At 40.6% G+C, this 24,003-nt stretch overlaps 1 protein-coding gene across 1 annotated transcript in view; it reads left to right on the top strand.

The window, feature by feature from the left end:
* Positions 1-1,788: 1,788 nt before the first annotated feature.
* LOC126188337 (kinesin-like protein KIF17) overlaps positions 1,789-24,003 on the top strand; it is a 122,399-nt gene continuing 100,184 nt past the window's right edge. Inside the window, exons 1-2 of the mRNA XM_049929934.1 lie at positions 1,789-1,899; positions 4,978-5,130. Of these exons, the coding sequence (XP_049785891.1) occupies positions 1,828-1,899; positions 4,978-5,130 (225 nt within the window). The 5' untranslated portion in view covers positions 1,789-1,827. The remainder of the gene's footprint in view (positions 1,900-4,977; positions 5,131-24,003) is intronic.

Consider the following 24,003-nt stretch of genomic DNA (forward strand, 5'->3'; position numbering starts at 1 on the left):
CATGATGCATTGCCGCTGTTATCCATGCCAGAGGTGGACGCGCTAGCTATTACATAGGTGGTCATAATGGTCTGTCTGATCAGTGTATATAAACAAGCTGTGTGAGTATTGAAAAGAATATTGATGTTATATTGTAACAGAAAATATGTAATAACCTTTTATGCGTCTGTAAAGTGTAATCTTATTTCCTTTAATGTACATTAATTGCACATACTCTTTACTTAAGTTTGATTTAATTTAAGATGGTAAATGCAGTTAGAACAGATACATTATATCTGCCTTACTCTATTGTCTACAAAATTGTATGGTGTACCCAAGAGGCCTACTCTCAGTTGAAATTTATTGGCTATAGTCCATGGGCAAAGCATAAATAAATTAATTTTAAGACCTTAATATCCCTCGTAACCACATTTTATTTCATTTATGAGCCAGGTCCAAAAGAATAACAAAACTGAATATGCGCTACTCCTTTCAGAGTTAAGTCATATTGTAATCTCCTGTGAAAAGGAAACACTTGCTGTAGTTACAATAACTAGGTATCTCCATAAAAGACACTTAATGCAAACCTAAATTCTCCATCAATAGGTGCTATAGTGCACATAAGCACTATGTGTACTCTGCTGTGTCTGGAATAGACCTGTTTGAGTTCAAAGAAGGGCAGCACATTTTGTGTTATCACGAAATAGGGGAGAGAGTGTCACTGAAATGATACAGGATTTAGGATGGACATCATTAAAACAAAAGCATTTTTCGTTGTGGAGGAATATTCTCACAAAATTCCGATTTCTCTTCTGAAAAATTATTTTTTATTGCCGACCTACATAGGGAGAAATGATCACCATGATAATATAAGGAAAATCAGAGCTCATACAGAAAGATATAGGTGTTCGTTCTTTCCGCGTGCTATATGAGTTTGGAATATAGAGAATTGTGAATGTGGTTCGATGAACTCTTTGCCAGGCACTTAAATGTGATTTGCAGAGTATCCATGTAGGTGTAGATGTAGATGTAGATGAGGAAAGTTAGTCCTGCATTGCTCTGCAGCTGTTGTGATAGATGGTTTTTCGAGGTTGTGGTAACTGGGGGCATGTGGTAGGTGTAAAATAATGAGATAAATAAGAATTTCTCTATTAATAAATACTCTGTTCATGGGATTCCATGATTATGTAATTTACATTAGTGCTGTAACAATATGATATTTGGTAACTTTAAATCATTCTGTTGTATTGCACTGAAGTAAAATGTATGTAATTAACTTCTTTCCACATCCCATAACCTTCCTTCTGTGGTTCAGATTATGTAAACAGAATAAGTAAATGTAGCATGGCAGCTTCAAATACAACATACATTTGCATTTGAAAATGTTAATGTCATCTCCCAACAACCAGGGAAAATTCCTTAATGAGCACAGTGCATAGCACTTTTTTAAAATTGGGTTGCATGCATGTCAGAAGAAATCTGGACTTACATGTATACCTTGAACTGCCTTTGTGGGTGCTACTTACTAAAACAGCTTAAACAACTCAAGCTTTTTTCTATACTTGAAATTAAGTAACAGTATTTAAAAAATTAGGCTGCTATATTTACAGGTCTCATTGTCTTACTGTTGCAATTATGATGAAATGTCAAATGATATTACAAAACTATTTATCATTCATAATACTGACGTTATATGTGATATCTAAAACACAGTTTCGCCAGGCAACAATATCTCAATTGCTGTATATTTCACAGGGTCTTCTCACAAATAAACCAAATACTGGTGTCTCTATCAGTAAGTTGACAACCTGCTGAAATAATCACCAGTGAAGTGAAGAGTGCAGAAGGATGTCTGAAAGGGTGAAAGTCATTGTTCGATGTCGACCACTCAGTAGGAAGGAGAATGAAGAAGGATGCAAGGTAAACATACTAGAATGAAAGTGAATACTTATTATTGGAACAGAAGCCATTGGGTAGTGTCAGTAATATGCTGCTTCAGTCTGTCTCTGTTATTTATTTACATATAGTGAAGAAAGACACAGCTGCTTGCAAGAAAGCAGCTCATTGTCGATTTTAGCAGAAGCTCGTATAGGATGCACAACTGATACGAAGTGCTGTCGCAAAATGTATATGTCTTTCAATCCATGTTGTTTTGTGAATGCCAGTAAAACAATATAAAGGCTTAAGTTTAAGACTGATCTGTCATTGGGGCCATTACAAGAAAAGCCCTAACTCAGTTGACTATGATTGACAAGGATATATACTATAAGTTGGTAATGCTGTCTTGAGATCCACATAAAAAGGGTTGAAAAACAGTGCTGCATTAAAATATGGGTGGCTCAATAGAGCATTGGATACAGCACAAGCACAAATATTACACAGATAGGATGCCATCCACTGTCATCAGTATTACAGCCATATTTGATTACTTTAACTTGTTTATGACAGCAAAACTAACAAGAACTGTCTGAAAAAATTATCAGACTGCACTGTTTCATGTGATATTACATGTAACAGCAGGACATCTGTTTGGATGAAATAATTATTGAGCAACTTCCCTGAAATTTGAAGTGGAAGACCTAACAGGGCTTTTCTATCAATGCTGTCAAATTGGCCACTTGACAAAACTAACACCTTAGATACTTCCCCATCCCGAAGACTCAATTCTGGCATATACACCGTGACGTTGTTGGACCCCTGCCAGAGTCAGAAGGATTTCGTTACCTCGTATCAGTGCTTAACAGGATGTCACTGTGGATTGAAGCTGTACCTATCTGTGACATCACAACCAAGATAGCTGCTAATGCATTCATCAAGATGTGGGTTGCCTGCTTCGGCACACTAAATGCTGCTGAACAGGGCTGTCAATTGGAGTCAGCCTTCTTCAGTGCCCTGTGTTCCATCTGTGGGGTCACTCATGCAGACTGCCAAGTGTCATCTGCGAAGCCCCCTTATCCAGGCCCATACAGGATGGTCAAACATGGTCCACAGACATTCGACATTCTAGAGTGTGGCCAGCCTATTACTGTCTCACTCATCCAACTTAAACTTGCGTGGGTGCTACAGGACACCTGTATCTCAACACAACCAGATTCCAGCGTGCTGGTCAGTGGGAATGATGACCAATACTCATCACCGATGTCAACCCCATCATCAAATTTGACCAGAGATGGACAAGACTTCACTGAGCTTCCATTGTCAACCCCAAATTTTTGTAGCACCATGTGAGTTGCCCCCACAACACCTGACATGGTACCACTTCTACAGCATCATCACATCATACAACAGTATGAGAAATGGCCTGATTGGGGCTTGCACACACACTTGCCACAGCACGATAGGTCATGTGCATCTATGTACTACTTCATCGAGAAACAGTCCGGCTATGTCTTGTTCACAAACCTGTCATGGCATGACTACTCACATGCATGCCTATGTCTGTGGACTCACACTTCCCCCCTCCCCGTAATCTGTACTGTGGGGATATTGACTTCCCACAGTACTCCATTCTGTAGGGATATTGACCTCTACACAAGACTCAAACACCTCTGATTGATGCAGAGTGGACAATATTTAGACAGAGTGAAAGGAAAGACAGTGAGTCCTTGGTTAATGTATGAGTCAGATGTGTGTAAAGTTGCTCTCATGAATAAAGTTATGTAATGTAAACTACACCTTATATGATTGGAAGTAGTTCCTACCATACTGTGGCTGCCTCTTCCTATAAACATATACATGAGGTCTTTCATGTAACTTCATAAAAAAATAGAAAGAAATCCATGGGATTGGCCAAGAACAGAACACAGTGTTCTCATGTTGTAAGCTCTCTACTAGTAAGTGGCTATCACAGTTTAATTAATTTTTTGTCAATGAGACTATTTAATCAGTAGCAGAACATGCATCCATGTTCATATTTGCTTCTAACAATGACTACATGTCCTAACCAATATGATCACAGTTTAAGTATGTATTATTAATGATTGTGAAAGAGTGAATAACTATTCAAGTCAAGTCTCTCAACACTTTTGTAATTTTTTATCAAATATCAGACGCTGTGATTTCTAGCTCTAACATGCACACTGTAAAAATCACAATTTTACCTTTCATACAAATAAGTCCATTATCAACAATAATTCTTCCAGTTGTTTTAAATAATCAGTGTAACATATGTTCTGTGTAAATGACTCGCAATATCACTTCATATCACTCCTATTAACGAACTGTGTTGTATTCACTTTCATTTCTTCAACACAACCACACATCATGCATCCATACTCTGACTCAAGACTTGACAGACTTCTTACATTTCATTCTAACAATGTCTATCATCCACATTACCTCTGACACAGTTCAAAGAGAATAATCAACAGAAAATGGAAATGAGAGTTTGGTGTCATTGGCCAGGAGGCCCCTTGCGAGGCAGGTCCATCTGCCTTGGTGCAGTTCTTATTACATTTGACGCCACATTCGGTGACCTGCGGGCTGGATGGGGATGAAATGATGAGGAAGACAACACAACACCCAGTCCCTGAGTGGAGAAATTCTCCAACCCAGCTGGGAATCGAACCCGGGCCCGTAGGACGGCAATCCGTCATGCTGACCTCTCAGCTATAGGGGTGGACATAATCAACAGAAGAAAGGGTACACCACTGTGGCTAAGGTGTGCAGTATGTCTACAGTGTTCAGTACAGTGAATCCAGTAGTTTGAAAATTGATGATTTAAAAATGTGTGAACCTCCTCACCCTAATGTTTGTGTGTGTGTGTGTGTGTGTGTGTGTGTGTGTGTGTGTGTGTGTGTGTTGGGGGGGGGGGGGGGCAGGTGTTACCTCTGTGTGTGTGTGTGTGTGTGTGTGTGTGTTGGGGGGGCAGGTGTAACCTCAGCTTTTGTTTAAATGAAGAGTCATGTCAAATGTATTACTTCACCTGTGCCTTAATGATTTGAACTTACATTGTAAATATGTTATTTGGATGTTAAAATTTATTGTGTATATTTACAGCCCATTATATCTATGGATTCCAGTTATCATTCATGTTCTATACGGAATCCTAGTGATATTGCTCCTCCAAAGACATTCACTTTTGATGGAACATACAACTTCTCTTCAACAACAGAACAAATATACAATGAAGCAGCATTTCCACTTGTACAGGTAAGTGTTATACATCTATATGAATTTAATACCACAAGCTACTTATAAGATAAATTATTTGTGGGAAAAATATATGAATTTAGTGCCACAAGCTATTTACCTTCTAAATTATTTATGAAAAATGACAGAGACAGAATGGCATAGCAGTACATACCTTTATGATGTGAAGTTTCAAAATTGCCATTAAAGGTGAATAAAATTATTTTTAGCTTTTCAGACTGTTAGCACATTCTTCAAGGAGGAAAGAGATATAAGGTGAAGAAGGTTAGAAAGAAGGTATGGGTCGCTGAGACAGCAGGATGAGATGACCCACCTGTTGTGAAGATGAGGGGAAGCAAAGATGAATATTTCTTGAAGAAATACAGCAACCAGCCAATTTTTCATATAGCTTTGTTTTATGTAAGAATGTGTTTTGGGCTTACAGCCATCATCAACTTGCATAATACATTTAGATTTTCACCAGTACAACTTTTTTGGCCAGTATTTAGAATGCCACAGTTGCCTTTCATTCTGTAATTTATGGTTTCCAACTTAATATCCATCGCACAAACACCTAGTTCACCAGTGCATCACAGCATTCACCACCTGACCAACTAATGCAGGAGAGAGCTTTGATGCACACTAGCTTATTACAAGAAGGGGGATAAAGAGATACCATCAAACTATCAACCAGTTTCACTTTTACTGACTGTTTCAAAAATATTTGAAAATGTTGTGTTCAAGCATCTCCTTAAATATCTGACTGCAAATAATATATTTTCCAAGTCACAGATTTGGTTCCTTAACGGTTCATGATATAGAGCTGGGTATTTGCACGTACAGTGAGGATGTACTTAATTTGTTCGATAACAAATTAGAGGCTACTGGCATTTACTGTGACCTGTCAAAAGCCTTTGACTGTGTGAATCACAGCATTCCTGTAAGTAAATTAGAATGTTATAGTGTCACTGGCTGTGCTGCAAAATGATCCAAGGAAACATGAAACAGATGATGTCATTGCAAAATACCTGTGAAGTAAGCAATCAGTCTACATCTGGTTGGGAATGATTTACATGTGGTGTTGCTCAAAGTTCCATCTTGTGTGTGCTGCATTTTCTTTTGTACATTAATGACCTCTAGTCCGCTACATCACCAGATGCTATGTTGATTTTGTTTACAGATGATACAAACACTGTAATAAACAGCAAGTCAAGTACAGATTTAGAAATGGCTGCTAATCAAATTTTCACAGACATTAATAAATGGTTTAAAGCTAATTGACTGTCATTAAACTTTGAAAAGACTAACTATATTCAGTTCAGAACCTGTAGCAGATTTCCTTCAAGCATGTGTAAAACATATGAAGACATGCAGATAGAATAGGTTGACAGTGTTGAATTTCTAGGACTACAACTTTATAATTAATGTAGCTGGGAAGAGCATATCACACAATTGATGAAGTGCCTAAACAAGTCTGTATTTCCACTATAATGATGTCAGATGTAGGTGATGTAAATATAAAAAAAAACTTATTTTCCTTCTATTATGTCATATGGGATCATAGTCTGGGGTACCTTGTTAAACTGAGCAAATGTTTTCAAGTGCAAAGTGTGTAATAAAACTCATCTGTGGTGTAAATTCAAGAACATCATGTGGAAACCTGTTCAAGGAACTGTATATTCTAATTACTACTTCTCAGTACATTTATTCCTAAATGAAATTTGTTGCAAATAATATGTCTGTATATCCGACCAATAGATCAATACACAGTATCACTACTAGGAATAAGAACAATCTACATAAAGACCTAAAAAACACTTACCTTGGTCCAAAAAAGGGTCCAATATTTGGGAACACACATATTCAATAAATTGCCAGCAACCATTAAAAACTAGGTTTCAGGTAAAGCACAGTTTAAACAGAGTTTGAAAGACTTTTTAGTAGGCAACTCTTTCTACTCTATAGAAGAATATCTTAACAGATACTGTTAGACCAGTTCCAGTAAAAATGACTGTTGGATTTCAGTTTTGGCAGCACTTGGTCACAACTATCAAGATAAGGTATTTTTTGTATAATAAATTTATTTAATGTTCATTGTGATATTTCATTCTGATAGTGTATCAGTTCTGTAAATATTAGCAGTTCCAGTTTACGTAATGTATTCATATATCTTGACAATCTCCGGACAGACTTTCTGGGAAGTGAGTATTGTACTCAAGTGTTCCACGGTTTTTTATGTTCTACTTTCTAATGTGTTCCATAGTATGAAAGTCATCTCATTTTTGAGTCTGTGGATCAAAAACTGAATGTGATCTAATGTAAGCTAAGCAGTAGTGTGAAAGATGTGAGTGAAGATGCAGTTGACTGTGGTACACAGTGAAGGAAACAGAAAGTCTTAAACTGTGACCACCTTGGCTGAACACTACCATACTGACATATCAGTATTTCCATGTCTGTGGGATATGTTGCTTAAAATTTCATCCCTATGCAAGCTTGTTTTCAGTACCGAAAAAAAAGTCTTCCTATCAATGGAAACTGTTGTGAGTACGTAATGGCTATTGAGTGTGTCTAACATTACTGGAACTTTTCAGGCAGAGGTCACAACACAGGATGTCAGAAGACATTTGCTGCTTAACACCATCTTCCAGACTTTGAGAAAGCCTGAAACCTGGCATGAGGGAAGACATGGTAGCATCATAATGACAGTTGGCTGTAGTGCATTGACTGCAGATGACTGGTGATTAGATGGACATTGGACAGCAATGGGACAAGAAGAGTGGGCTCAAGTCCTTCCAGAAGCACTGCAGTGTGGTAGTATTGTAGGAGTGTTCCACTGGCTCTGATGAACAAACAGATGGCAACAGCTAAAATCCAAGCAGAGGTTATGGGCAGGGTGCCACCATGAGCTGGTGGGAACAGATTACAGAACATTGTCATGGGAAGATTTATACCTGCATACCAAACTCTGTCTACTTGTAAAAAGTGATAAATTTTTGTTATAAAAATTTTACGAAGAGGATAGGAGTTTTGTCCAATGCCTTTCAGCTGATGTGACAACAACCGATGGTTTTACGCAGGAATAGGCTGAATCTTCAACAACAAAGACACCCTGCCAGTCAGATCACACCACAGGATCACCTTCCTTATGAGACTGAAGGCTCCCGGAGCTGCTACTGAAAATGTCTCTTCTGTTCCAAGCCAACCACCTAGAGCAGACACTAAATGGTTTAGTATTCTTCCTTTGGCATTTCCCCTCTCCTCCAAGATTGGTCTGGGCCTTCTGGAGCTACCTTCTCTCATCCCCTTGACAGTCCTCATCATGCGATCCCTATGAGCAAATAAACTGATAATATTTCCTTTTCTGAACATGAGTACATTATATTAATTACAAGCCCACACTGCTTTCCTATTGTAACTAAACCCGCAAGTGGGTGTACACAGCATTCATCATGATCTGGACAAATATGCGTTTCAGGTATGTTAAGAAACTCTCCCAAATAATGTTTACAGGTTGTTTGCTTCCCTGTTACAATGAGTACAAGAATGTATTTGTGCCCATGGGGGTCACACATTATACTGGTGTTCATGATGAGGCCTCAGTTCCAAACTGAATGAAGGTTTAATCACTTAATATGTTATGTGATGTACACATCCACAAAGTTTAATAAACTTCAAACTGTAGTTTCGTAGTGAATGACTAATTGCCACAATGTATGTAGAATGTTGGTAGAGAAATTCTGGTATGTGGAGGACATACACTGACAAACCAAAATATTATGACTACCTGTTTAATATCATGTTCATCAACCTTTGGAAAGCAACACAGCAGTGATTTTGCATTACATGGATTCAGTAAGTCTTTGGCAGACTTCCAGAGGTTTCTGGCACCAGATGTCTTTTGACAGGCGCTGAAATTCCTGTAAATGATGGGCTAGTTTTTAGTGGGTATGGAACTGACACCTCAGATATATTTCATTAGAATCAGAGTAAACTAGTGACCTATATATCAGCATGAGTTCACCATCATACTCCTTAAATCACTGTAGCATGATTATGACATTTTTATATGGGTAGCTACTCTTCCAGAAGATACCATTGCTGTCATTTAGGGCATCAAGCATGAAAGGATGCAGATGGTCTGCAATAATATCTATGTACTCAACAGCTATCATAGTGCCTTTGATTATGACTACTGGTTCCATGAAAGCCCAGGTGAACATCCCCCATAGTAGAACATTACCTCCATCAGCCTGTGTCAGGGGATGGTGCATGTTTCAAGCAGCTATACAGCTGGAAAATGGTGAATCTGGACATGACCATCAACCTGGAATAGGATTACTTATCTGACCAGGTGACGTGTTTCCATGTACAGCTGGAAAATGGTGAATCTGGACATGACCATCAACCTGGAATAGGATTACTTATCTGACCAGGTGACGTGTTTCCATTAATCAAGGGCAAAATTTCTGTGATAATATGCCCACTGCAGTCATAACTGATGATGCCACTGGATCAATGTGGGAATGCAAGGGGGTCATCTACTGCTAAGCCCAATATTCAACAATATGCACTGAATGGTGTCTCTGGAACACTTGTGCTTGCATGAGCACTGTACTCTGTCATTACAGCTGCCATAGAGCACCACCTGCACTCCTTTATGAAGTGGGCAAGCCTTCAACCTCCACATTATGTGATGTTCCTTAGAGTTCCAACACCTTGTCACATACTTGTGTGTTTTTTTTTTTTTTTTTTTTTTTTTGTTTTTTTTTTTTGTTTGTATTTCAACCACTTTCAGTATATGCTCACAAGAATTGCACATGAACAACCAACCAGCTTTGCTGTTTCTGAGATTTTCATTCCCACGTGATGGACAATAACAATCCGCTCTTTGTTGAAATCACTTGTGCCAGTGGATATCCTCATTTGTGGCCTGTATTATTGCTAGGATGATTCATCATTCATCTGTCCTCTACTTCTGTACTTTTCTTACAGCCAAACAGCAGATCATTGGTCCCATCAGATTAGGGAAGGAACCATCCTGGCATTTGGCTGAAGCAATATAGAGAAATCATGGAAAACCTAAATCAGGATGGCTGGACACGGATTTGAACCATCATCATCTCGAATGGAGCCCAATGTGCTAACCCTGCGCCACCTCGCTCGGTGAAGTGAGTAGGCCAAAGAAAGATATGCAGCTTAACATTCATCATCATAATATAGCTTAGGAGAGCAAATTCATTTGCATCAACAGTGTAGGCAGTTACTTGCTGTGTCAACGATGCAGGTGTATACAGGTGGCAACTAGTTCTACATGCCATCAGCACTTCTATCCGAGCTCTTTTGTGTAAACTTCCACTGATTGTTGTCTTCACCAGGCATGTTTTAGGTTTAATGTTAGAATCAATCTCTGTAACATGCTTCTTGAAAATATTTTTAGGAAGGTAACTTTGACCATAAGTAGTTGTCTCCCTGAGTGAGGTTCATCTTCAACTTTTCTAGGGCTTCCTAAAATGGTTTGTGCCAGCGAAAAACCTGTGCTCTTGATAAGGAATGTTCCCAAGAGATCAGTTTCAACTTTTCAAAGGTGACACTTGCAGATTCCCCAAGTTTAACAGAAAAAGTGGATTGCATAACATTTCTCTAAATCAGGTTACCTTGCATTCAGAAGGCTGTTGCATGCAGCGACTGTTATATTGACTTGTAAATAATAGATTTCAGCTGTCAGTCGTCCTTTTGAAATTTTATTGGCAGATCTAGATTTCAGCTAGAAACTAGCCATTCTCAATGCACTATCATTTTTGATCAATGCATTTAATACCTGTTAGTCAGGCTTCATCCACAGTTCATTGAATGCTAATGTGTTGATGTGCATGATAGTGCATTGAGAATGGCTAGTTTCTAGCTGAAATTTAGATCTGACAATAAAATTTCAGAAGAAAGACTGATAGCTGAAATCTATTATTTACATTCCTCTAAATTCCACTGTTCTATTTTTGTAACACAGAAAAGAAACCTGTTCCATTTTCATAACACACAAGGGAAACATGACCTCACTGATGGCTGTACTGAGCTGAAATTTGGACTGAGCATCTGGAAGATTTGAAAACACCTATCTGTATAAGCTGAACAACATGGTATTGACAGATTAGTCACAGTGTTATCAGTCTCATTACTGTACTCACATGCCTTGTACATCTCAAATTCTCAATCAGTTATTAAAATACATTTAAATGATATAGTAAGAAACAAAAATTATAACCACCACTTTTGTTGTGACTAGACAAAACTAGAATTGTCCGGCCACAACTGAGGGTTCTTCAATTGCTCGGAGAGGTGGCACATTAAACTGAACACATGAAATATTAATTCTCTCCATTACATAAATGAATGACACAGACCTTTGCCATGGTAATACTGGATAATTTACAACCATCATGGAGTAATAATGCATCACATGATGCACTAAGCAACAATCTGTTCTTTTGAGAAGGTTCAATATTCAACATTTACAATAGTACAAGTTCATCTGAAACTTTAACTGTCACTGCCCTTCACAGTGATGTTGACTGCTGTAGCTGATGTTTTGAACTGAGGGCCAGCTCTTGCCTACTCAAGACTATATTGACCTCAGTGTGAGGTGCTGAATTTTATGGGTGAGCATCACTCCAATCCCATAAGATGATGTAACAACAGCTAATGTGATAGGCTTAGCTGGAGTCAAAGTGAATCTATGACTTAACAATGCCTCTTTCAGTTACTGACATGTGTTATGGCATTCTTTGGACCACACACCACCACCAAAACAGCAATATGCACAGAGTTTGGAATAAATTTTATATAATAGGCATGCTTCCCCATGACTGATTGTAGCTCTTTGATGTTATGGGTCACCAGCAGATCACTAATCACAGCCAAGTGCAATGTAGTTGGATGTATACCCTGTGCATTTATTAGTGACCTAAATAGTTCACTTCTACCGGAAAGAAATAGCTCCTCTCCTTGTTGGACGTTAAGCCAGCAGCAGAAAGAACTTGAAACAAACAGTCTCAATGCCCAAACTGTGATGACAGTCTCGCCTAAATAGTTTGTACAGGAAGGGACTATCACTGTTAACTGATCCAGGAGCCAAATTGTAGGAGCTGAAGCACTTCCAAACGATAGTCTTTGAAACTTTAACAAACCTAAGTGACTGTTTATCACAAAGTATTGCTTAGACTGTTCTTCCAGCGGTAACTGTACATATGCCTCATGTAAATCTATTTTCGAGAAGTATCTGCCCTGTCTATCAGTTCCTGTGGACATGGAAGAGGAAAAGAATCCACTGCTGTTTGTGGGTTTGCTGCTGCCTTAAAGTTCGCACACAGATGTAAACCATCTGAAGGTTTCTTCAGAATGACCAAGGGTGATGCCCACTGGCTTGCAGAAAAGGGGTGGACAACCCTGTTGTCTTGCCATCTTTGCAATTCCTGAGCAGGTTCCTCATGTAATGCATGGGAGGCATGTCATGCATGAATAAATTGCAACTGCATACTGTCCTTCACAGTTCTGTGCACTTCAAAGTCTTTATCCTTCACTGTTCCTGGGTCAAGTAGTTCCTTGTACTTACTATACAAACCAAAAAACTTAGTGTGAGGCACAGAAACACTAATTCAAGCATATTGTTCTGAATGCATGTACTGAACAAAAGAGATAAATTGAATCCAAAAATACACTCCTGGAAATGGAAAAAAGAACACATTGACACCGGTGTGTCAGACCCACCATACTTGCTCTGGACACTGCGAGAGGGCTGTACAAGCAATGATCACACACACGGCACAGCGGACACACCAGGAACCGCGGTGTTGGCCGTCGAATGGCGCTAGCTGCGCAGCATTTGTGCACCGCCGCCGTCAGTGTCAGCCAGTTTGCCGTGGCATACGGAGCTCCATCGCAGTCTTTAACACTGGTAGCATGCCGCGACAGCGTGGACGTGAACCATATGTGCAGTTGACGGACTCTGAGCGAGGGCGTATAGTGGGCATGCGGGAGGCTGGGTGGACGTACCGCCGAATTGCTCAACACGTGGGGCGTGAGGTCTCCACAGTACATCGATGTTGTCGCCAGTGGTCGGCGGAAGGTGCACGTGCCCGTCGACCTGGGACTGGACCGCAGCAACGCACGGATGCACGCCAAGACCGTAGGATCCTACGCAGTGCCGTAGGGGACCGCACCGCCACTTCCCTGCAAATTAGGGACACTGTTGCTCCTGGGGTATCGGCGAGGACCATTCGCAACTGTCTCCATGAAGCTGGGCTACGGTCCCGCACACCGTTAGGCCGTCTTCTGCTCACGCCCCAACATCGTGCAGCCCGCCTCCAGTGGTGTCGCGACAGGCGTGAATGGAGGGACGAATGGAGACGTGTCGTCTTCAGCGATGAGAGTCGCTTCTGCCTTGGTGCCAATGATGGTCGTATGCGTGTTTGGCGGCGTGCAGGTGAGCGCCACAATCAGGACTGCATACGACCAAGGCACACAGGGCCAACACCCGGCATCATGGTGTGGGGAGCGATCTCCTACACTGGCCGTACACCACTGGTGATCGTCGAGGGGACACTGAATAGTGCACGGTACATCCAAACCGTCATCGAAGCCATCGTTCTACCATTCCTAGACTGGCAAGGGAAATTGCTGTTCCAACAGGACAATGCACATCCGCATGTATCCGGTGCCACCCAACGTGCTCTAGAAGGTGTAAGTCAACTACCCTGGCCAGCAAGATCTCCGGATCTGTCCCCCATTGAGCATGTTTGGGACTGGATGAAGCGTCGTCTCACGCGGTCTGCACGTCCAGCACGAACGCTGGTCCAACTGAGGCGCCAGGTAGAAATGGCATGGCAAGCCGTTCCACAGGACTACATCCAGCATCTCTACGATCGTCTCCATGGGAGAATAGCAGCCTGCATTGCTGCGAAAGGTGGATATACACTGTACTAGTGCCGACATTGTGCATGCTCTGTTGCCTGTGTCTATGTGCCTGTGGTTCTGTCAGTGTGATCATGTGATGTATCTGACCCCAGGAATGTGTCAATAAAGTTTCCCCTTCCTGGGACAATGAATTCACGGTGTTCTTATTTCAATTTCCAGGAGTGTATTTACACTGTTTTTAGATTTGAGTACATGAAAAGAAACACACTTTGTCACTCCCTGGAGAGTTGCTGACAAACTACACATGCCAAGGACTGGAATTTCTTGTCCATTGTAGGCAGACAAAATAGAATTAGGCTGCTGTAGTGGTGGGCTACCGATTCTGTCATGTGTGTCATTATTTATCAGGAAAATGGAAGCTCCAGTGACGAACTGCAGCTTAATTGATCTATTTTACACTTTTAAATGAACAAAAAGTTTGTGCACCTTCCTGAGTATAACAGTGAAAGAATTCTGTGATGTGGGAGTACTTGGTTAAGCTCACGTTTGAGTGAGTGGCATAACCTGTACTTGTGTGCACTTGTTGACAGTGTTGTTGTGGCTGCCATATGCTAGCATTCACGGTGGCTGTCACATTTCCCTTGCCTCCACTGTAAACATACAGTCTGAATGTGACCTTCACTACCACATTGAAAGCAGTTAGCATGGACAATCCTCCCGATCATACCTCTTAAAACACCGAGGACACAACTTTCTCCCAGAAGTTTGTTACACATGCTGTGTGCAATGAGACCGAAAGTTCTTACTTCTACTGTTCTTACTGTTTGTCAGAGACCTATTCTTAATTACTTGAACACTACGCCATACTGGAAACTGAGCGTCTGGTTCACTACAAACAAAAGAAATGCATGGAGTCTCAAAATCAACCTCTGTTGGGTCCTCAGTTATTTGAGATTCCACAATAGACAGTACTGTTTTTAAATCAGGGTCAGGCAGTTTCAGAATCACACCATAGACTTGTGGACCTAAGATATTCTGCATAACAGCATCGTGTAACATTATGCTGCTATAGTTAATTCCACATGAACATTTAAACTTGCAGTGCTTGGTGAGACCTTTGAGTGCTGCTGTCCACTATTTGACTGTCTGAGCAGGCTGCTACCTAAGATAAAAAATTTAAATTGTGCTCCTGCTACATGGATATGACTGGAAAAATATTCATCTAGCAATTTCACATACTCGTCATATGGGACTTTCTCAGGAACAGTTTCGACACAGAGTTTCACACAGAGGTGGTATTCCCTGGGACCAACGGTGAACAAAAAGTAACCATTGGGCTTCATACTTGTCATAGTATGGGTAGTGAAGTATGCTTCTAATTGTGCCCTGTAGTACAACCATTCTTCAGCCTGACTGGTATGGGCAAAATTATGGAACAGTTATTGGTTGTGGTGCAGCTTGTTTTTTGAGTTGGAATATCAATAATCCAACAGTGAGCAGCAGGCATTCTATCTGTGCACCTGAGACTGTGCAAATTCAGTTAGCAACATCTCCTGTGACAGCTCAGACATGTTGAAATATAGTAGGATGCACACTAATGGAACTGACTAGAAGCAGTGCAATTAAATTTAGAAAAAAGACCTGTGCAACAGACAGGCAGCTGTCATGGAATATGAGCTGATTACACACAGATCATCATTGCCACTTGTTGTGACCAGACAAAACCACAATCATTTGGCCACAACTGTGGGTTCTTTGATTGCTTCATGAGATGGTATACCAGACTACAACACATGAAATATTAGTTCACTTTGTTATATAAATGAAGTTGAAGATAGAGATGGGCAATAGGTTTCTGTCTGTGGCAGTACATCTGGGGTTGTTGATTGCCAGTACAATATAGGATGTAAGGAGACAAGCATATTGAAATGATAGGATTGAAGTAAGGTTTTGTTTAAGAGGAATGTTCAGTATCTATGTTGTGTAAACATGTGGGTAAGGAAATATCACATGCATATTTAAAAAATCTACTGACCATATGACAGCAGACAAAAATGCATAAAAGATATGCATATGCACAAACTTTTTGAACCAGTGGCTCCTTCTTCTGGCAGAAAGGTTGAAGGGAAAGGAAAGTGGATGAAGGAAAAGGACTAGTGAGGCTCAGGAAATGGGAACAGAGTAGAAAGTTGCTGAGAATATGACCCAGGCAAGATGGTATGGATAAAGGAGTTGCTCTTGTAACATTTTCCACGCTGTCACGTAACTCACATTCTTAGTTTCTGCTATTTCTCTGGTACTGATGTGATTATTGTCCTTAACATGATGAAGTAGCTGATCTCCTAAACCATATGTTCTAACACCATTTGGTCTCCCACAAAGAAATGACCTTTCCTCAACAGAGCCTGTCTCCACAAGGAGATAATGTATTCTTTGAAATAGAACCAAGCTGAAATTTAAAAAAATGAAAAGATAGAAACAAAGTAAACATATAACAGCAAAAAAGTGTCTGTAACTAAGAAACAAAATTTACCATATGTATATATGAATTTTTTTGCTTATATCTAAGTTGTGTACCCATTCCCCAGAGTTTTACCACATATTAGTTAATAACCAACATAAGGTACATGAACAATGTCAGATACTAAGTAATCACTGTGAAGGACACAGAGGCGCCACATACTCATTTGAGATAGTGTTGTCAGCACCTGACAAAGCTTGAAGGAATTCTCACTGTAGGTCATAGTTTCCCCAGCTGGTCGAATTGTGCAATATCCAGATGTGACAGTGGCCTGACATTTCCAACATGGGAATGTGTGGACAGGTACACTAATCATCAAGTTTCTGATTGACCATGTCTGACCAAAACAAGGGAGAGTCATCGAATTGTGCACATAGCTCATCGTAACCCCTTCACATATGCTCCTTACTTCCAATAACATCTAATGGACTTATAGCAGCATTCAGGTTAAGGAACTACCGTATTTACTCGAATCTAAGCCGCACTTTTTTTCCGGTTTTTGTAATCCAAAAAACAGCCTGCGGCTTAGAATCGAGTGCAAAGCAAGCGGAAGTTCTGAAAAATGTTGGTAGGTGCCGCCACAACTAACTTCTGCCCTCGAATATATGTAGCGCCACAAAGGCATGCTTTGTAGGCACAAAGATAAATACTGGCGCCAAAACCTCTGCGTCAGTAAATAAATTTAAAAAAAAAAGGTGGAAGACGAGCTTTTTTTTCTCCGCCCCGAGTTTCGACCACTGCATTTTCATACATTATCCAACGAAATAAATACAAATTCCGTATTGTTCATCTTCGAATGTAGTATAATTTCAATGTACTACGAAAATCCGACTGGCAAGGCTGTTTGGGATGTTTTTCAATATGGCCAACTCTACGTTCTGAATTTTTTCCTACCTGTGAGAAGAGATGGTTGCTAATAGTAACCTGATGAAATGTGAATCACAAGCAGTATTCTCTTCACCATTCACCATAAGAATAACACGAATATAAACATTTTGCCATGTGTTCTTCCGTGTTTGTTGCTATCTCATTTAAATCCTGTCTGCCTAATAAACTACGAAACTAGAGTGAGACAACAGCAATCGCGGAAGAATACACTTACCGTGTCATGTTTATATTCATATTATTCTTAGCCTCATAGTGATACAGTCAGAAATGAACCACGGCAACTGACTTAGATTTTTAAATCTGAGATGACTCTAATTTCTGTGCAGAATTTGATGTACTAAAGAAGCGGCCGCAAAGATTTTCAAACGGAGAAAAATTTTCGCCTAACTCTCGTTCAGAACATGTTCTATCATACGCAGCCTATTATTTGGTTCTTGTTGATCATTCTCAAAGAAAGCAGCAGTGTAAGTAACAACAAATAGCAGTCTCTTGACATTGCTTCGCTAATGAGACGATTCGCCTCTTTTTAGTTGTAAGCGGCGGTAGCGCGCACAAAAGCAAGCCATGCCGCGAACGGCGACAGGCCGTAAACACGCACTATCAGAATGCAACAAACAATGCATGACACAGTACAGTGATGCATTTTCAGCTTAGAGTGACGTAAACACCTATAACAGAGAAAACGGCACTTATCATATCAAACAAAATAAGCAATCGATTCAAACCAGACAAAGCACGTGAAAAAGAAAGGGTACCCGTATAAATACGGACGGAGCGCCTGACGCATAGCAATGGCTACCTGGTAAATCTTACGACTCGAACCAAACTACTGTAGCTGTATCGTCATTCATTCGACCTAAATTGTGTCTCATATTACAATGGACCAACTTTGTCTCGATTTGGAGGTGCGGCCTAAAACTTTTCTCTCCCCTTGAATTTAGAGTCTCAAATTTCAGGTGCGGCTTAGATTCGGGAAATCTTTTTTTCCTTTGTTTCGAGTCTCATTTTTCAGGTGCGGCTTAGATTCGAGTGCGGCTTAGATTCGGGTAAATATGGTACTGTCCCATGTGTAGGCTGCATGCAACATTATTGACAAGTATGACAGCAGCCATGGGAGAGCTCCCTTTCTTACAATACGTGGTATTACTCCTGATGTCATGGTATGAGGAAGCATCAGGAATGACTTCAGGTCAGGGCTTGTGACTGATGGAGCCTTGATGCCACAACAACATGCCATAGACATCCTGCATCCCCATGTATTAATCATGCAACAGCATTATGGCGCCATTTTTCAACAGGACAATGCTCGTCCATACATTGCACATGACTGTATAAACTATCTGCTTGATGTTGAAATACTTCCGAGGCCAGCAACAACCCCAGGTCAGAACACATGTGGGACCAGCTCAGATGCCAACTCTGTCCCAGTGCCAATATCGAGGATATCAACAACCAGTTACAGTACTTGTGGGTCAGTCATTGCATGAATCCAGGTCAGAGGATGTGATAACTGTACTTGTACTGCCGAGTTCTTTGTAAATTTGACTCGATTTTAATATCACTGAAGTACCATAATTAGAAACCGGATTATATGGATTTACATGATGCATATGCATTTGCATATTTGGCTCCTTTCCATCGGTTATTGCACATTTTAACTGAAAACTAGTGACAATGCATACTTTTGCTCTATGTTTACAGTATTTTAAAAATTTAGGTGGGCGGTCTCTAGCTCGATCTAATTTTGTTGTCTCACATATTGCTCACGACCTAGAACTGTGTGCAGTCACTAATGGAGAGGCCACTGTGGAGCAAAATCATTACAGAAGAGGAACAGGAACAGGCAGACAGTCAATGCTCCTGCGCCCACACCCCTGGTTAATCCCCTCTGCTGTCGTACCGAATTTATCGGCAACACAAATTAAACTATGCAAGGTATTAGTCACACCTCCATTGTTTCAGTTTAGCCTCCTACACACATCAAAAAAAGTTTTGCATCACCTCAGTTCCATGAGTTCCAGAACCTGTACAGAAAATTGGAATAGAGATCAACATAAACATCATTCCCACCCTTTTTATTGCTCATGAAAACCACAAGTTGCATGTTGTATCACCATACAGTGAGACCTTCAGAGGTGGTAGTCAAGATTGCTGTACACACCAGTATCTCTAATACTCAGTAGCATGTCCTCTTGCATTGATGCATACTTGTATTTGTCGTGGCATACTGTCCACAAGTTCACTGGGGCACTGTTGGTCCAGATTGTCCTACTCCCCAACGGCAGTTTGGCGTAGATCCCTCAGAGTGGCCAGTGGGTCACATCATCCATAAGCAGTCCTTTTCAATCTATCCCAGGCATGTTCGATAGGGTTCATGGCTGGAGAACATGCTGGCGACACTAGTTGAGCAATGTCGTTATTGTGACAGAAGTCATTCACAAGATCTGCACGATGGAGGTGCGAATTGTCATCCATGAAGATGAATGCAATATGCTGCTGATATGGTTGCACTATCGGTCGGAGGATGGCACTCACATATTGTACAGCCGTTACGGTGCCTTCCATGACCATCAGGGGAGCACATAATGCCACCCCAAAATAGCAGGGAACCTCCACCTTGCTGCACTCGCTGGACAGTGTGTCTAAGGCGTTCAGCCTGACAGGAATGCCTGGCAAACATGTCTCAGACGATTGTATGGTTGAAGGCATATGCGACACTCATTGGTGAAGAGAACGTGATGCCAATTCTGAGCGATCCATTTGGCATGTTGTTTGGCCCTTCTGTACCACGCTGCATGGTGTTGTGGTTTCAACGATGGACCTTGCCATGAATGTCAGGAGTGAAGTGTCACATCATACAGCCTATTGTGCACAGTTTGAATCGTAACATGACACTGTGTGACTGCCGAAAAGCATTATTCAACATGGTGATGTTGCTGTCAGGATTCCTTCGAGCCATAATCCACAGTTAGTGGTCATTTACTGCAATAGTTGTCCTTGGGTGGCCTGAGCAAGCAAGGCATGCTGTCGACAGTTCCTGTCTCTCTGTATCTCCTCCATGTCCGAACAACATGACTTTGGCTCACTCTGAGACGCCTGGACACTTCCCTTGTTGAGAGCCCTTCCTGGCACTAAGTAACAATGCGGATGCTATTGAACCACAGTATTGATCATCTAGGCATGGTTGAACTACAGACAACACGAGCTGTGTATCTCCTTCCTGGTGGAATGACTGGAACTGATTGGATGTCGGGCCCCCTCCATCTAATAGGCGCTGCTCATGCATAGTTGTTTACATCTTTGGGCGGATTTCGTGACATCTCCGAACAGTCAAAGGGACTGTGTCTGTGGTACAATATCCCCAGTCAACATCTGTCTTCAGTAGTTCTGGGAACTGGGGTGATGCAAAACTTTTTTTGATGTTTGTTTTACTTGTATATAATTGAACATGTTTACGACATTTAGTGTGTAATGTGTTGTGTGCCATGCCGCCCAAAAAAAGAAACATTGTTTCGTGGATAGCTGACCATCCTGGAATATTTACATATAATGGAACCGTTTTATATTGTCAAGTTTGTGAGAAAATTGTTTCTTGCACAAAAAAAAAAAAAACGTTTCAAATAGACCAGCATGTCAAGACAAATCTTCATATTGCAGGAATGCAGAAGAAAGGACCATGACAACTTCTGATGACAGCAAGTTGCAGTAGCTGGGATTTGTCCAAAGGTAACCAAAAAAGTCAGTTTAACATGGATCTATGTGAAGCATAGACCACAATCTATTGGTTATGAACTGCAGATTGAAACTGAAGAAACTGCAAAAAGGTGGGAATTTAAGGAGATGGGACCTGGATAAACTGAAAGAACCAGAGGTTGTAGAGAGTTTCAGGGAGAGCATTAGGGAACAATTGACTGGAATGGGGGAAAGAAATACAGTAGAAGAAGAATGGGTAGCTCTGAGGGATGAAGTGGTGAAGGCAGCAGAGGATCAAGTAGGTAAAAAGATGCGGGCTAATAGAAATCCTTGGGTAACAGAAGAAATATTGAATTTAATTGATGAAAGGAGAAAATATAAAAATGCAGTAAATGAAGCAGGCAAAAAGGAATACAAACGTCTCAAAAATGAAATCGACAGGAAGTGCAAAATGGCTAAGCAGGGATGGCTAGAGGACAAATGTAAGGATGTAGAGGCTTGTCTCACTAGGGGTAAGATAGATACTGCCTACAGGAAAATTAAAGAGACCTTTGGAGAGAAGAGAACCACTTGTATGAATATCAAGAGCTCAGATGGCAACCCAGTTCTAAGCAAAGAAGGGAAAGCAGAAAGGTGGAAGGAGTATATAGAGGGTTTATACAAGGGCGATGTACTTGAGGACAATATTATGGAAATGGAAGAGGATGTAGATGAAGATGAAATGGGAGATAAGATACTGCGTGAAGAGTTTGACAGAGCACTGAAAGACCTGAGTCAAAACAAGGCCCCGGGAGTAGACAACATTCCATTAGAACTACTGATGGCCTCGGGAGAGCCAGTCATGACAAAACTCTACCATCTGGTGAGCACGATGTATGAGACAGGCGAAATACCCTCAGACTTTAAGAAGAATATAATAATTCCAATCCCAAAGAAAGCAGGTGTTGACAGATGTGAAAGTTACCGAACTATCAGTTTAATAAGTCACAGCTGCAAAATACTAACGCGAATTCTTTACAGATGAATGGAAAAACTGGTAGAAGCCGACCTCGGGGAAGATCAGTTTGGATTCCGTAGAAATGTTGGAACACGTGAGGCAATACTGACCTTACGACTTATCTTGGAAGAAAGATTAAGAAAAGGCAAACCTACATTTCTAGCATTTCTAGACTTAGAGAAAGCTTTTGACAATGTTGACTGGAATACCCTCTTTCAAATTCTGAAGGTGGCAGGGGTAAAATACAGGGAGCGAAAGGCTATTTACAATTTGTACAGAAACCAGATGGCAGTTATAAGAGTCGAGGCGTATGAAAGGGAAGCAGTGGTTGGGAAAGGAGTGAGACAGGGTTGTAGCCTCTCCCCGATGTTATTCAATCTGTATATTGAGCAAGCAGTAAAGGAAACAAAAGAAAAATTCGGAGTAGGTATTAAAATTCATGGAGAAGAAGTAAAAACTTTGAGGTTCGCCGATGACATTGTAATTCTGTCAGAGACAGCAAAGGACTTGGAAGAGCAGTTGAACGGAATGGACAGTGTCTTGAAAGGAGGATATAAGATGAACATCAACAAAAGCAAAACGAGGATAATGGAATGTAGTCAAATTAAGTCGGGTGATGCTGAGGGAATTAGATTAGGAAATGAGACACTTAAAGTAGTAAAGGAGTTTTGCTATTTAGGGAGTAAAATAACCGATGATGGTCGAAGTAGAGAGGATATAAAATGTAGACTGGCAATGGCAAGGAAAGCGTTTCTCAAGAAGAGAAATTTGTTAACATCGAATATAGATTTAGGTGTCAGGAAGTCGTTTCTGAAAGTATTTGTATGGAGTGTAGCCATGTATGGAAGTGAGACATGGACGATAACTAGTTTGGACAAGAAGAGAATAGAAGCTTTCAAAATGTGGTGCTACAGAAGAATGCTGAAGATAAGGTGGGTAGATCACGTAACTAATGAGGAGGTATTGAATAGGATTGGGGAAAAGAGAAGTTTGTGGCACAACTTGACTAGAAGTAGGGATCGGTTGGTAGGCCATGTTCTGAGGCATCGAGGGATCACAAATTTAGCATTGGAGGGCAGCGTGGAGGGTAAAAATCGTAGAGGGAGACCAAGAGATCAATACACTAAGCAGATTCAGAAGGATGTAGGTTGCAGTAGGTACTGGGAGATGAAGAAGCTTGCACAGGATAGAGTAGCATGGAGAGCTGCATCAAACCTGTCTCAGGACTGAAGACCACAACGACAACAACGACTATGTGAAGCATTCATTGCAAACAATATTCCTCATCACAAACTTACAAACCCTATCCTCAAAGGCTTCCTGCGCAAATATTGCTTAAATCAAAGTATACCAGATGAATCGACATTGCGTAAAAATTACTTACTGAAAATTTACATAAATGTTCTGGGAGAAATAAACAATGAACTCAAGGACAGCATTATCTGGATTGCAGTTGACAAAACTACAGACACTTCTTATTTAGAAGCCTGTAAAGAATTTGAAAAAGTAAATCATTGTACGATTGCTAGATTTGTGAATGAGGGTATTATAAAAATTTTCCCAGGCTCTTCTGCAGACAAAAGGGTGTTTGTGTTTATTTCAGATACTGCTCCATATATGACCAAAGGAGGAAAAGCCATCCGAGTATTTTATCCCAATTTGATTCATGTGACGTGCTTTGCTCATGGAGTACATCGCCTTGCTGAAAAAGTACATTCTACATTTGTGAATATAAATAAACTGATTTCATCCACAAAGAAAGTGTTTCTAAAGGCTCCTGCTCGCATCAAGACCTACAAAGAAAAACTACCAAATATGCCTTTACTTCCTTAACCAGTGGTAACTCATTGCGGTACGTGTGTCGAAGCTGTGTTGTTTTACAATGAAC

This window comes from Schistocerca cancellata, chromosome 5, assembly GCF_023864275.1.
Source record: "Schistocerca cancellata isolate TAMUIC-IGC-003103 chromosome 5, iqSchCanc2.1, whole genome shotgun sequence".
In the NCBI taxonomy this organism is placed as follows: domain Eukaryota; kingdom Metazoa; phylum Arthropoda; class Insecta; order Orthoptera; family Acrididae; genus Schistocerca; species Schistocerca cancellata.